The sequence below is a fragment of the Budorcas taxicolor genome, chromosome 11 (assembly GCF_023091745.1).
Source record: "Budorcas taxicolor isolate Tak-1 chromosome 11, Takin1.1, whole genome shotgun sequence".
NCBI classification, from domain to species: Eukaryota; Metazoa; Chordata; class Mammalia; order Artiodactyla; family Bovidae; genus Budorcas; species Budorcas taxicolor.
The window spans coordinates 129,405,612-129,422,106 of record NC_068920.1 but is presented as its reverse complement, the minus strand read 5'-3'; the positions used below and the strand labels follow the sequence as shown (position 1 = coordinate 129,422,106).

Sequence of the window (16,495 nt, the reverse complement as noted above, 5' to 3'; positions counted from 1 at the left end):
GGCTTGTCTGACCCACATCTCACCTTACTCTTTTGCTCCTTTGGAATTCCAGTCCATAGTCAGAGGAATATCAATTTCAGAAAATAAGGTTTCCCTGATATCTAACCTGAAGTTTCCTTCTGCAAGTCTCATCCTATTACTTCTGTGGGCCACACTAAATAACTCTTCCCCTTCACTGCCACTCTCCCTCTTCAGAGATTTGTAGATTGTTACCATGGCTTCCCCTTCATCACCACTTAGACCAGCCATATATATTTAATTTTTTTCATCTTTTGTCATAAATCAGTCCATTCCACTCTTAAATCAGCTCTCTGCTCTTCTCTGGACTAACTCCAACTCTCCCAATTCACCTCCAATAACTGATATCCCTTCTGGGAGCTCCAATTTACTTTCTATCTTCCTTCCCTCTCTTTGCCCTTTCCAGAAATGAAATAGGAAGGGACTAACAGATATGTGAGGTCAAGGGTCAGGAATATTGCATTGTATATACCTACTCTAAATTGCTTAGGCCTCTCCATAGTACATATACAGTCCCAAGTCATATATCCCCTTTCCTGGAATGAGAAGGCAGGTATTAACAGTGAAACAAGCCCTCTTATCCCACAGATCATTATCCTCTAGGCTTCTGCCTGAAGGACGGCAGAAGCAAGATGTCAAGACATTTACACAACAGGTTACAAAGTAGAGCTATGGGCAATGTGGTAGCCTCCAGGCAGACATCATTTTTGAGGTTTGGGGTATCCCAAGATAGTTTACACCATTTGTATAGCCCCAGTAATCTCTGTATCTCTTTTCAATGAATGGGTGTTCTGGGGAACTACTTCAGACTTTTCATATGTTGATCCCATTTATGAATTCACAATAACCGTCAAAGAAACACCATTAACATGGCATGCATTATAAAGTCTCTCAGACACCCTTTTGTTCTCTCAGATAGCCCAAACTGCAAGTGATATGAAGGTATTGCTTTGTTCTCACTAGGTGGTTTTCTATTTCTTACCACATTGCTAGTCATAGTCTGCTCAGGTTTGGTACCCTACCTTTAGTCTGAGACAAATGGGCTACCCCAGGCCCCTCAAAACAAGGGCTGGCAGAAGACCCATCCTCTCCACTTTCTTCCTCACAGACAGCCCCACCAGCAAGACCATCCCCCTCTAGATTAGACCATCAGTTACTCAGGCAGAAACAGGGAGAAATTTACTGAGCTGTGCCTATTCTTCACTTAACTAAAGATCCTATGTCACAGAAAAGTTAAATGCCTTTTCTGTAAGTCAGAGTCTATATAAAAAGAATAAATCCATTTCCTCAAACATGATAAATAGCAAAATTAGTCCAAGTGTGACTAATTGTTCCAAGTGTGAGAACCTAAACTTCAATTTTGATACAAGAAAATGAATGAAACCACAATAATATATATTGTCCCAAACATAAAACATGATACAGAAGGGTGTGCCCAGTCCCTCCACAGGAAGCCTGCAGTAGAGACTGTATCTAAATGAGGCTGGGGAAGCAGTGATAAGGCGAGAAGCTAGTCCTGCATGGCCAGCTGCCTAACTGCAGACAGCATATGTCTCAGAGCAGAAGAGTCCAGTCTGTTCCAAGTGTGATCACCACAAGGCCTGAAGTGCTTTTCAATAAGCTGTCTGTCTCTCTGGAGGTCATGGGGAGCTCATCCAGTTACACTTAGTGTCTTATTTGATCCCATCAATAATCATTTGATCCCAATACTGCTGAAAAATGCTTGGCTAAAATTTCTAGCCTTTTAATGGCAGAATCCTGGCTCTTTCTAAAACTAGCATTGCTAGACGTGTCAAATGATGCATAAGGGCTTCGTCCTGCTGCCAAATGGACTGTGTTGCTGAGGGAGGATTTGGGATGTTCACTGTGCTTCCCCATAGCCAGTAGCAGAGCAGCTCCCAGAGCACACTAATCTCTAGATGAAACTCCCTCACTCAGCAGCTCCAACTCCTCATCTAATGTTTGACTGGAGTATATTCTTCAAAAGCATTAAGTATGTGACTCTCCAGAGGCACCAGTGATAACTTCAAGCAACCTGCTTGTTTATAATAGGTAAGTTCAGAGCTGTAGAAAAGACCCCTTTGCCTGTATCATCAGCATCTAGACTGCTAGGGCCTGCCTATATAACAAGAAATGATAGGAAAGTTTCAGAGATGCTCAGAGACAGAAAGTGGGAGAAAATCTGCATTCCCAGAGAAGTAATTTTTATATCCATTACACAAACATTAGGCACTAAAAGAGAATGCCGCATGTATAAACCACGGAAGCCGAGACAACATTAAAGCACAGCTGTTCTTTCCAAAAGTATCTGCAGCGAGGCAACAGTACTGGTCTCTACCTCAGTTCACAGAAAGCACTACCAAATTCATCAGATCCTGGCTCTTGCCACAGGCTAGTATAAATTCCAACACTGAATATAAAGGGGTCATTTTAGGTGTCAATACCACTAGTGCTAATGCTGAAATATGCATCCAGACTCAACTCATCCATGTTTTCCATGGGGATCACATATTGGTATATTTTCTCTGCAATGACTGAGAAACCTCAGCTTCAGAATATCCCTTCACGAGACTACTGGGTATATGTGGGAGTGTGTGTGTGTGTGTGTGTGTGTGTGTTGGGATAAGCATGGGGGCTACTTGTAGCTCTATATTAGGCTGTTTTTCAATGCTTTCCATCCAATTAATACAGAGACATTAGTAACCAGTGGAGCATGAGAATTTCATTTATTTCTGACAACAGGAATGATAGAAAAGATGCCGGGTTTTACTCAATGAAATTAGTGTAGGCATTTAAAAGGCATGCTTTCTCTTCTATGCTTTCTCATTCATTTACATTTTATATTTTATTCACAAGCCTTTCCCCAATGGTCTTACAAAAGAAGCATCCATTCAAAACCACCTGGTTTTCCCAGTCAAAGGATATTATGGGAAGAGTTAGAAGTAAGTGCCTAAATACACAACCCCAACTCAGTGAATATGGGAAGAAAATGAGAGTAAATGAAATATAAACCTCATTTCAGGAGTCTCCAGCAGTGAGATCTGCAGAGAAATGGGCCTTCCAGAAACAGGCATTCAGATTTGCTAACACAGATACTCAAGCTAAGAACTGCAGTGAAGGAACTGGGAGAGAGAGAGAAAGGGAAATCAACTACTGTCCCTGGCTTCAGAGTGACTCCCCCAGAGGAAAATAATCTTGGCTGCTTTGCTCCCTCTCTCCACATCTCCCTCCCTTTCCCTGTCGCCTGTCCCTTAGTTCCTCTGGGGCTCTCCCAATACATCTGAGAGGAAGAACAAGAGTCTGTGAGTGGACAGGAACTGGGGTTAGGTGGAGAGCAGAATGAATTAGTGAAGAAGAGGCCATTCCTAGGTAAGACAACATTTGAAGAGGATAGCTGGGTGGGATTCAATAATAAGTAGTTCTATATTCCCTGAGAAAGTGTATCACATTCCCTAAACTTGTGGAGGCCAGGAAGAGTAACAAAGGGAAAAGAAGAAAGGTAACAGTTGAGATCTAGAACTAAGCTCTCAGAATGCAAAAGTAATAGAGGGATTTCAACTGTCCTAGGAGCCCCAAATAAAGGACATACAATCTTGGCTGCAACCCTGTGTTTGTCAGTAGAAAGAGTCATTCTATCAAGAACAGGAAACTTTTTCCCCCCTGACTTGGTTGCTGAGAAGGAAGGGAGAGTCCCTTGGGGAGTGACTGCGTTCAAGGAGTAAATATAGTCTAACTGGTAAAGGCGATTTGAGGGAGAAAAAAGAGCTAAGAACCATGGGCTGAGGTTTTGGAAATCGGGGTTAGTTGACAGTGGCTGTAAATTGATGTGTTAAAACAACAACAACAAAAACAAATCCCGAACCACTCAAGCGGGAGCTGCTCACCGGTCCCAAAGATCTGGAAGAGAAGGCGGGGCTGGGAGGCTCGGATCGCGGCGGACAGTCTTCCCTCTCTACCCACTTCCGACACCTTCTTCTCCGGCATCAGGCGGATCCTCAGCCGCCCTTCGCCGTGTCGAATCCACCAGCTGAACAGATCAGTAAGGTTGAACTGAAGCAGCCCCGCAGTCGCCTCCTCTGGAGGCCCGATGCAGCCCTCTAGGATCGCCTCCTCTCCAAGCTCCAGCACCAGCTGCTTGGCGCGCCGAAGCTTGCGAATTGAGCCTCCCTTCAGCACCCTGGACAGCGTCCGTGCCTGAGCCGGGGTGGGAGAGCTGGAGCCTGCTGTCCACGAGACCCCGGGTGGTGGCCTCACCAGCCTAAGCAGTGGGGCGCAGTCGAGAGCCAGCGAACCGCGCGCCTCCAGCCGGCCAGCCCCCGGCTCCGAGGGGGACGGCGGCGGCAGCAGCAGGTCCCGGGCGTAGACGCGAAAAAGCGAGGGCACCACAAAGTCCACCGCCAGGCTCTTCCTCTGCAGACGCGAGTAGCTAAGCGGCTCCCGGGGCTGCAGGGCCGGCCCCATGGCCGGAGAGCCCATGCGCTGGCCGGTCTCGATCCCAGTCCCGGAGCCTGAGGCTGCCGGTGAAAGCAGCAGCAATATCAGCAGCCACAGAAGCCCTATGGCTCCCATCCCGCCAAAGGATGACTGTTTATGCTAGAGCTCCGACTCCCCGGGATCCAGCCTCACCCTCCGCTCCCCCTCAGATGAGAAGGGGTTCCTAACAGTCGTTGGCCCTGACAGGCTCCTTCCACCAGATATCGGGGGACTGTCCGTGCACTAGATTTCCTTTCCTCCAACTGCAAGGAGGAGAGCAGGAATCTCAATAAAACGGGGCTGGAAGCTCAGGGGCGTGTCAAGAGACCCTGAAGCGCGAAGGGCTCAGCAGCTGGGACCCTATGCCTCTCGCGCGCCGCGCAGAATGCCGCGCCCCCGTCCGTTGATCGCCGCGCTTTGGAATGAGAGAGACTACTACGGTTGACGGGAGATGGCAATTAGGTACCGTCCTCTCCTGCCCCTCGCGGCCTGAGCTGTGGTCTGTCCACTCTTGAGCGGCCTCCAACCCTCTGCAACTTTTGCGCCGGGAACGGTGGCTCCGAGCTGGTATTTGGTGTCCCGGCCACCTCCTGAGCTGCTTTCGGCTCTTCTGACCTCCTCTTCCGCGTCTAGCAGGGAAACGAGGGCACCAGCTGTTTTCTCGCGCACCCTCCTGCGACCCTCCGCATCGGGAGGTCTTTGGTCTGCACTACTAGCTGAACTTCTGAACCTGAAACGAGCCGTCGCGCTGCGGAGCAGAGGCTCAGGCCGCCGCCGCGCAAGTTTACACCGTCCTTGCTATCCTCCCGCGTCTGGTCTCAGAGTTCTCGGGCACCAAAGCGGCCCCAGCGGCAGAAGGGAGTGAAAGCATTCAGGGACCAAAAGCCCGAAATCTTGCTGCCCCCTCCTCACTCATCGGCAGCTCCTGCGGCTTCAGTGACTGGGCAGAAGGTGGCCGGAAGTCGCCTCTGTGCCCCGCGACCCTCTGGGCTGCGGCAGCCAGGGTGCCAGCTGCTACTGCCGCTGCAGCCCCGGGAGCCGCTCTATCGCATCTGCCTGGTGGCCCGCCACTTGCAGCTGGCGGAGCCGCGAGCGCGCGCCGAGAAGGGGGCCGGGCCGAGGCGGGGGCGGGGTTCGAATACCAACTCCTCACCGCGGCTGGGCCCACGCAGCCCCGCCCCGCCCCGCTCGCCCGCCAGCCAATGGTGCGGCGAGGTCGACTTCTTATGCAAATCTGCAGAGGCCCCCCCGCTTTCATTGAGAAAAGCACAGAGCCCGCCCTACCCTCCCTCCACCCCTCTTCCCTCTGTCGCTCCACCTCTGCCAGATTCCCTGCCCTATGTCGCTTCTGTTGTGAACAGGATCGTGTATTAGATAAATAGTAGGACTGGAAGAGGCCTTTGTAATCAAGTATTCTAATTTAGCATTTAAGGCAAGTAAACGAATCCGACTTAGGAAAAGCAGTTCTGGAATAAAACTGAAGGCCAGGGGAGGGGAGAAGGGAGGTGCAGCGTGACACTGCCAACTCTGGGCTTGGATTAGGGCCCTTAGACAGAGTTTTCTCTGACTCTTCCATTATTTGAATGCATTCCTGGGGAACCTGGTGATCCCACCATCCACACAGGATAAAATGGTGCGGAGGTCGGAGGGGAGCATTTTTGGGGGGTTAAGGCGGAGGGTGGAAGTGGCTCGCGATCTTGCAGAGTTGCGATTCAGCTACAATAAATATTTCAGACCGCAGTCACGGCGTGTTTTCTCAGAATGGTGCTTAAATATGTGTTACTTCCTTTATTCTCTGCAAGGTAAATATTTTAAACTCTAGTTTTTGAGGAAACTTGAGTCACAGAGATCTTAACTGATTTTCCTAGGATCACAGAGTCCTACGTGCCTCCCGAGCTCTTACTCATGCCTCTTAACCACTGCTCTTAATCATACCCTTCTATGAGTAACAGGCTAAGAAGTCTAGAAGTGACTTAGCTAGAAAGAATGATCTGGCATTCCTGTTCACAGTCCTGGGAGTGACAGACAGTTCAAAACTGCAGGCCATTTCTAGAGCCCTGTGAAGTCAGGGCTGTATCTCCAGTCTCTCTCTTCATCTCTCTTGAGCAGCTATCACAGAACCTGGATAATGGCTGTGTTTATAACAAGTGGTTCACTGGAATCGCAGACAAACTACAATCTTTGATGCACACAGTGGAGCTGATTCTCCCTCACTGAGCAACAAAGAATGACCTGACTTATCGAAGAAATGATGCTCCTACCTTGGTGGAGCAAGAGAAGGAGGTAGAAAAGGGAAGAGGAAGGGAAGGGTATGAAGGTTAATAGCTTCCTAGTATGTGAGCATATATGTTTTGATCTTCCTCATACTTCACTGGCATGCACACTAGTGAGAGAATAGTTTTCTATGTGACATATTAAAAAGACTAAAACACTGGTCCTTTCATTCCCCACCGCAGCCCTTCCTTATTTCTCTGTTTAATTCTGTCCAAAGTCAAACTGACTCCAGGCATTTGTTAGTAACTAAGAATCCGCTACAATCAACAGCCACTAGGGGGCTGCAGAGACTTTCAACTTAAGGTATCTGCCAGGGTTGAACATTTTCCCAAGTAATCACCAGGATCACTGCCACTTTTGCACCTAGTGAACACAAGATCTCAATTCTCATGCTTTTATAAATTTTCTCCAATATCCCCAAAAGAAGGACAAGTGCTTCTCTGTATAGATTAAATCACAATGAATCCAAAAAATTTTCCCTTTTTGTTAAATAATTTAGAAAAAAGAGGCAGAAGTGAATATTGATAGTCTATCAGTCACATATGAGGCATGTATGTATATGCATATACATATGCATCTGTGTGTGTGTGTGTGTGTGTGTGTGTGTGTGTGTGTGTGTGTATCACATCACATAGTGGCCTTTTGAGAAAAGGTATGTATTATTATTTCCATTACAGAGACAAAACAACTAAGGCTCAAAACCACTAAGGCTCAGAGAGGCAAAATAATTTGCCCAAGGTCAAACAGCAAATAAATAAGAGTTGGAATTCAAACCAGTGATTTTTTTCCCTCCAAAATTAACACATTTCACTGAGATAAATTTGGCCTCTTGCTCATGTATACAGTTATAATTTTGCCACTTCTCCCCTATGTCATTAGCTTCCCCAGTGGCACAGTGGTAAAGAAACCATCCGCCAATGCAGGAGATGCAGGAGTCATGGGTTCAATCCCTGGGTCAGGAAGATCCCCTGGAGGAGGAAATGGCAAACCATTTCCAGTATTCTTACCTGGGAAATCCCATGGACAAAGGAGCCTGGTGGGCTACAGTTTGTGGGTAGCATAGAGTTGGACACGACTGAGCAAGCACATCTATTCTACCTTATATCATTTCCATCTAGAGCACAGCAGATGGAAAAGAGCAATTAAAAACAAGTGGGGGAAAACAGAGATAGAAAGATTTAAAATGTGGCAGCAATGATTACTAACATGGTCTGATGCATGTATTATGGACCAGCATATTTCAAAATAAGGGGCTTCCCTTGTGGTTCAGATGGTAAAGCGTCTGCCTACAATGCAGGAGACCCAGATTCGAGCCCTGGGTTGGGAAGTTCCCCTGGAGAAGGAAATGGCAACCCACTCCAGTATTCTTGCCTGGAAAATCCCATTGACAGAGGAGCCCAATAGGCTACCGTCCATGGGGTCACAAAGAGTCAGATACAAATAATTTTCATGTATTATCTCATTTAGGAATCACACTAACACTATGAGGGGAAGTAATAATATCTCTATTTTACAGATCACAAATGGAAGCTCAGAGAGGGTAAATTCCCAACAACAGACTACAAAAGGTAACAAAATTTGTTACAGAATTTGAACCTGGATATCTGACTAACAAGTCCATGGTATCAAATCCTGGATGACCTCACAAGACAGAAAATGGAGTATGGTGGAATAGACTGAGATGGACAGAGGTGAACAAGGGAAAAACTGAAAACTCAACTCAAAAAGAGAGATACAAGGTGTGGGAGTTACAGTGAGAGCAGACAGGAGACAATGGAAGCCATGAAGACATTTGATAAGATGGGCTGCTCTGGGTCACCTTGCTGATAACTTGGGCACTTAAGTTGCGGAGGGAGGAAAGCGAGATCATGAAGGAAGAAAGGAAAGGGCCAAGATGGACACTGAAAGCACCAAGACCCTCCTCTGGAAATTCCCAGTTTCTGGTAATGGTAAAGTGAGTAACACTGAAAAGGAGGGGTTTGAGTTCTCTATAAGAAAAGCAGTAATAAAAACAGCATTTCAAATCCAGGCAGTGTGACATACCACCTCAAAACTGGAAAATCTGATTGAGACCTACCGAGTTAAGTCAGGTATTCAGTTGGTCAAAAAGAAGGGGGAAAAAGAAGGAGAAGAGAGGGGGAAGGAAAAGAGCAGGAGGAGCAAGAGAAGGAAAAGAAAGTAGGAGAAAAGTCATAAGTTGAGCTGAAGCTAGTCATTAGAAGATGCTTACTGCTAAGACATTTGGAAACTCACAACCAGAGTTATCTTACCCTGGGACAAGAGCAGGGAGTGTGATCTAGGAAAAACATTCAAATGAATGTGGATTTGTATTCAGGAAACCAGATTTTAATCACCATCTTGCTTCTCAGAGGCTCTATGAATCTTGGGGAATTCCTTGATTTCTCTTGGCTAATACATCAAACTAGAAGAAGAACCAGGTATAGCTTTAAGACACTGACAACTCTGAATTCTGTGTGAGATTCTCCAAGTGGCCAAAAGGTCTCATCCAAGACTGAGGACCAGAGCTGAGGTGGCTCAGACGGTAAAGAATTTGTCTGTAATGCAGGAGACCTGGGCTTGATCCTTGGGTTGGGAAGATCCCCTGGAGAAGATAATGGCAATCCACTTCAGTATTCTTACCTGGAGAATCGCATGGACAGAGGGCCTGGCAGGCTACAGTCCACAGGGTCACAAAGAGTCGGACACAACTGAGCAACTAACACACACAGAGAAAGAGAAAATGAACTTCCAAGGGAACCAAGGAAAGAGTTTGAACCTAATGCTGAAAAGAGGAAAAATAAAGATTTATTTCCAAAAATGTATCTCTACTAGTAAATAGAGTTCAGTTCTGAAACTATATCTGCAATTACTGACCAGTCATACATATTTTCTAATAATCATCATACTAAGAGAAAAGTAGTTAGAAATATTAATTCAATCATTATTTACTAAGCACCTACTATTTGCTTGGCTTTACATGGGGTGCCAAGGAGAGATACTGTGATGAATAAAACAGACAAAGTTCCTATTAGCATGAGGTCTTGATAAAAATTAAGTGAAAAAATCAAGAATGCAAAATTGAATTCATGCCTATGCTATACCTAAGCAAAAATTACAAATATAAAACAAAAAAAAAGTGGAGGAAAACACAAATAGATTTATTTATAAATAAACTTATTGGGCATGGCAAATTATGGGTGTTTTTTTTTCTTTTTACAACTACCTTTTAACAGTTTTGTATAATAAATAATAATAGAATTTAACTCTCATAAAGAAAATATATCAGTCAGGATAGCTAGGTTATACTGTTATAACAACAACAACAACAAAAATCTCACTAATGATGACATATAATCTCATAATCCATATCTATTTCAGGTCAGCAGAGAGCTCTGATTGTCATAATCAGATCCAGGCTATGGAGGAGCTATTATTGTCAACTTGGAGGGTTTTGAACGAAAAAATTTCAACCTGGAAATGTCACATCCTTTTTACTCATGACTCTGGCTGGAAACAACCATATGGACCTCTTCTATCATGAGAAAAGTCCACAAGGTGGAGAGTCAGAAATATCCAGCAAACAGCCTCAGTGATGTCCAAGGAAAACCTGTTGAAGCGTTGCCTTAGATGACTCAGACCAGGTAGGGTCTAGAAGACTGGTGTTATCCAGAGAAAATATGATCTTAATTTGCTTGAGATACACAGCCAACGGGAGAGCCCAGCCACATGAGGCCACACGGCCTCTCACTGTGTCCATATGTCATTGTGGAACAACAGAAAAGCTTGGTCTGCTCTCATCCTCACAAGGCATGATATAAGAGGCTGCACAGACACAATAAAAGCCCTTCTCAAACACCAGAGAGTGACAGCTCTCTCCCAGAAACTATAAACAATCTCACATTTACTGAAAAGAGAAGAAACAACAGGAGAAATCAAAGCAAACAGTTCACCACTATGTATTTCACAGCAATCCCCGTGTTTGCTGAAGCACAGTACATTAGGGAAGAAGGCCGTGAGCTATTACTACAACTGCATGTGTTGGTCTTATCACCTGCTGCTGGCCTAATATTTTCTTGTCTTTTTAAATATCCTTTTTGGCCAGGGAAGATGAAAGTAAAACTTTTTGGGTAATTTGATTATCAATGCAGTCCTTTTAGAAAACCTTTCAGGGGCTCCAAATCAACACAGTATCCATTCCATCTAGTTTTTTCTGACTTTCAGCCAACACAGGTTAGTGTCCTGGCCTGTGACTTTTAGCGACATCAAGAAGCCGCCTTTGGTATCTTAGAGCCTAATCACATCTCTGTGACAGATCAGATCAATCATAGGCAGATCAATCTCTGAGCAATAGATTACATCTAATTGACCTGCTCCAGCTGTCAGTCCTATCTGATTCATCATTTCACATCTGCTTTGTCTTGCTTGGTCTTCTCTCCCTGACTTTCTTCCTTATTCAGACCCAGGGGTGACTAAACACCTTTGACTGAGCCCTACCCAGATGGAGAGACAAATTTTGGTTCTACTTAGGAGGAAGGGGGCCACAAAGGATGAGATGGTTGGATGGCATCACCAGCTCAATAGACCTAAGTTTGAGCAAACTCCAGGAGATAGTGAAAGACAGGGAGGCCTGTTGTGCTACAGTCCACAGGTGGCAAAGTGTCTGACAGGACTTAGTGACTGAATAACAAGAAGAATCTTAATGGCTTAGCTCAGATGGCTTATCATCAATTGCCTTTCATGCTAATCACTTTGAATCCTATTCAAATAACTGCTTTTTTGTCTTGTCCAGTGACCAAGCCACACCTTACTCCTAATTTCTTAAAGGGCTAAGCTTAGTCTGTTGTTATAGGACTCTTCCCCTAATCAATACCCTCCCTCTGAAATCCCCTCTCCACTGAGTGGCTTCTCTGAGCCAGTCTCTTGCCAGCCCAACTGTGTGTATACTAGTTCTCAGTTTTGTCTCCCATGGATGTGAACTAGAGATGCTATCTTCCTCTATTTCCCCCTTCTTCTGATTGGACCCACAACCAAGAGTAAGCATTGCTTATTACTATGGGACACAGGTCATGACCATGGTTGATTAGAAAAGAAGTGAACACCTGACTCCAGAGAGGCCCATCCTCAGGCTGGGTGGAGCCGATCACCTCTCCTCTCCAACTAGGAAGCAGACTATGTGCAACTGACATGTGAATCAGTAACAGTGGGGCATCAGAACGCCCCCTAAAAGCTGATGGTTTCCAACAGGTCTTAAATGAACATCTCACTTAGGAAATTTGGGATGGACTCTGCTCCTGACAAATCAAACTAAGACAAGCTGGGACACTGCTCTTTCTCTCCCACTAGTGCTTCCTGGCACTAACTCCTTACAGAGATCCTACCTAGACACTGCTCTCTAAGCACAGGTGTACCTGACCCCAACACTACTCACCTTGCTATCCATACCTGACCTAGGTCTGCCCTCTTCCTGCTTCCTCTATTTTCCAAAGCCTGCTGTAGCTGGGCAAGTCTCACCGGCAGCCCACCTGAGTTATGGTCACAGGTAAAGACAAGAAGCCCTGCAGATGGACAGGCTTATCTACACACTGTCTACTGCTCTCACGCACCACATCAGGGCCACTTTGAGAAGTGGTCTTTGAACACCCAGGAGACCCACAGGCAACTCCTGTGGTTAGAGTCAAAGGTGGTGAGAAGCGGCAGCACTACTGAACTGCTTTTAAATTGGTCTTTAAGCAAAAGAGTAAAGCAGCTCAGTCCATTAAGGAACCCTCACTCAGAAGCTGTCCCACTGACATGCTTCCCAGGGCCTTAAGGGACTCCACTAACGAACCTCCAGCAGCTACACCAGTTACTTCCCTGCAAGTCACACCACATCAAGGCGAGTTTGCAGGGACATGAATGCGTGCCTGGCCCATTGAGGGAGCCCATCTGGTAAGTTTAGCTTCTATTTTCAGCAGCATGACATAATGAAGGAAGCTCCTTCGAGGGAAGCAAAGCATTTTTCCAACTTGTCTCTCCACTTCTTTACAGCAGTGAGTTTCAAAGCCTGATGAATGCAAGAGGTCTCCCTTCCTTCAGGGAATGATGAGCTGTTCTGTAGACTTTCATCATGACATGGGACTCTGGGGTACTTAGTAACAAACTGAGTTATCGAGGTTATTAAATGTTGGCGTTCATAAACTAAAAATGGCTCATTATTAGAGTTTGCGGGGGAGTTTAATTCAGTATCCACTAAAAAGTGAGTACACTTTGCAAAGCCTGGCCCCATTTCCCAACTCCAGCTAACTATGAGTGCAATGCCTTAGAGGAAATTGTACTCCAATAATCTTCAGGAAGTCGGCTTTCTTATCACCAGGTACTCAGCGCCACTGTGAATTGCACTGAATGCAAACAATACTCCAGGTGATTCTACTAGCATCAAGATTACCACACTGTTGCGAGCTGGTGAGGTTTTCAAGAGCTGCTACTTTTAATTTTTCAAAATATGAATTGTTGCTCATTTAGCTCCATTAATATTGTTATTGTTCTTTAGTCACTAAGTCCTGTCTGTCTCTTTTGCAACCCCACATACTGTAGCCCACCAGGCTCCTCTGTCCATGGGATTTCCCAAGCCAAAATACTGGAGCCTTCTCCAGTGGATCTTCCCAACCCAGGGATCAAACCCACATCTCCTGCCTTGCATGCATATTCTTTACCACTGAGCCACCTGGAAAGCTCTTCATTAATATTAGAATATTATCAATTATTCTGTTAACCCTACGGTGTGTAGTGATATATGGTTGCATTAACAGTATTTGGGGCCTATAATTTTTCCAATAATTAAAGTTTAACATTAATCATCCACATCCCTGGGCTAATTTGCTTTTATAAGGACACAGTACGTTATGTGCTGCCTGTGAATTTGTGCCACTGGAATAACTTGAACTTACATCAAAGAAAGTGTGATAAAATCACTGAGTTGTTTTAAAATTACAAGGTACTGTTTAAGCATATATAGACTTTATATTCTCACTTTCTTCTTTTATAATGTGAATAATATGTAAGAAGTATTTCTCACTAGCAACAAATTTATCACAATTTGTTCATCTCCAATTCTTTTTTATCCTCTCCAACTTCTATCCATCATCAAAAGAGGGGTTGGGTGGGCCATGGAGTCTTTTGCCTCATACAAGTGGACTATGATGAAAAACACTTAAGGACTATGGAAGTTGGAAGGCCCATGGATGGGAGTCAAGGCCCACCAAAGCACCACCAGCTTGCCTAGAATCTGAGCACACACTGAGTTTCTATGTTTGCAGAAAGAATCCTGCTGCCAAAAAATGTTTGAAATCTCTGCGCTACACATTTCTATTTATGCAATACCACAGTCATTTAAAACAATGCTAGAAATATCCAGAAAGAAAATACTACCTTGTTAGTCGTGGGAGTTGCTTTATTTTAAGAAAAGGAACATGTAAATGAATAGTCAAAGCAATGAGAAAAAACAAAGGTGGAACTAGATAAAGAAGGTTTCACTCAGCTCAATTTAACCTAGCAAAGGACTCAGCTGGGTGTTGGGAGAGAATGGAGTGGGAATGACGCCAAGATGAATGAGATAAGATCCCAGATAGTTTTGGTCCAAGAGAACAATGAGAAAAGTTCAAAACTGACTATGATACAGAAAAGAGAGATGCAAAGTGCCTGGGGAGAGGGATCACGGGGAGGGATGAGGGAGGAGGCGTCTCCCCCAACCCTGGGTTGGCAGGACTTAGTCAATCACTCTGCGGAAATATACCACTGAGAAGGCACTTGGCAAGGCCAAGGAAAGGACACCCACAGCCAGGGAGGCCCCTGTTCACCTCAACACCAAGGAAAGTGATTTAAGACAAGGCTTCTCAAACTTGATTGTGCATACAAATTATCGGTTGGTGGGAGAAGTCTTGTTAAAAAGCAGATTCTGATACAGTAGGTTCAGGACTGGCCTCAGATTCTGCATTTCTAAAAAGCTCCTAAGTGATTCCAATGCTGCTAGTCAGATACTTTGAGCTGTGGGATCTAAAAATCCATGCCACAGTCAGATGCTAATGACACATTATAAGGCATTAAGTTCTGTGACAAATACTGCTCCTTGCCTACCCAACATCTTCTTTTATTTCACATTGAAAATCCCAGTTTTGTTTGGTAGGCTCATATGCTCAGCTAACTGTTTAGTTCCCCGGTATTCACTGTAGTGGGGAGTTGGAGGGGATGGTACAATTTGGACAAAAAAAGTGCAAACAGAACATTCTGGAGAAGGTATCCATTCCTGTTTAAAATGGCAAAACCTCTGATAGAGAAGGTCTTCATTCCTGTCTTGCCTTTCCCTCTCCTTTTTCCTGCCTGAAACATGGACCTAATGCCTGAAGGGGCAGCAGCTCTCTTGCCACCATGACATGGAAAACCACAGTCATGATGATGGAACTGGAGGAAGCAGCCTGGATCCTTCATCCTTTGTGGACTGTGCCTTTCTGCCGTTTCTCGGTGTCTAGGTTTAGGTTTGCCCAGAAGTAGCCCTGAGACAAGAACTGACCTGTTGTTTATTTAGGAAGTAATCCCACGAAACACCAGTAGGGGGATGGGAAGCGACACAGGGAAGAGAAGGAAGCCAAAAATGGTATGTCATCTATTCAGTGGGGAACTGAATCTTAGTTCCACTGGGGAAGTCCAGGACACCGTGCAGAGCACACCAGAAAGATCCCGCCAAGAGGGTAGAGAGTTAATGCACCCAGGCAGTCCCATCCTCTTGGGGGCAGGGGGAGAATTAAGCCCTGTAGGGCATTAATTCTCCAGAACACTGGCCTGCCCTACATACAGGTCAAACATACTCCCACAGCCTGAAAAAGCTCTGCGATCAAGATTGGGGGTATTTTCAGTAGCAGTGAGAAGCGCAGAGACTGACATGAATGTGGTACCAGCGGGATCTGGTACACCTGGTAAACTCAATCCAGACTCTATTACCCAAACACAATTCAAGCTGAAATCACCTTAGGAGTATTCTGATTTTTTTAAAAAGGTTCTCACCCCATCACAAGAACACAGAGGGCAAAATTATTTAATATTAAAGCATGTATTTATAATGGCAGTGTCCAAGGCAACATATTTAGAGGCAGGAAGCTTTTTCTAGCAAACTTTAAAACACACTATATAGGTAACCACATGCTCTGCCAATGGGAGCAGGCAGCAGGCTTCTCCACAATGTGGAGATTTTGATAAAACACCCAGAGCTTATAAATATGTTATTCACACAGAATATTTTCCCACTTAGTCTAGATTTTATTTTCTTGCTTCTTTGGCAAATCAAAGAGACTTTCAATGAGTTCAGGAAAAAGCATTCTCCAGGTAGGTAAAGCTCCCATCCTTCTAAATGATTAACATCCTTTTGAATGACCTAGAAGATGAAATAATAAGAAAGTCACTCAGAAAAGCACATGGTAGCAAGCTGAGACAAAGCAGAAATGTGAAGAGAGATGAAAAGAATGAGTTCATAAAGTTCCTGAATGTAGAAACTAGAAGCAAGCACACTGAGATCATCCTTTATTCTTGCCTCAGCCCTCTGGCTGACCTCCGGGGGAATGAAAGCAGTGTGGTGAGAAGAACCCCAGCCTCGACTTCATTCCACTGCCCATCACCCCACTCTGCACAGCACCTAGGTTAAGGGTTGGCTGCAGCCAAGGCAAGACAGACTAAAGACTAAGCAGGCCTAAAAATTCCAAGG

General features: G+C 45.1%; 1 protein-coding gene across 1 annotated transcript in view; it reads right to left on the bottom strand.

The window, feature by feature from the left end:
• ALK (ALK receptor tyrosine kinase) overlaps positions 1-4,587 on the bottom strand; it is a 730,858-nt gene extending 726,271 nt beyond the window's left edge. The window contains exon 1 of the mRNA XM_052648260.1: positions 3,903-4,587. Coding sequence (XP_052504220.1) covers positions 3,903-4,587 — 685 coding nt within the window. The remainder of the gene's footprint in view (positions 1-3,902) is intronic.
• Between the last annotated feature and the right edge of the window lie 11,908 nt (positions 4,588-16,495).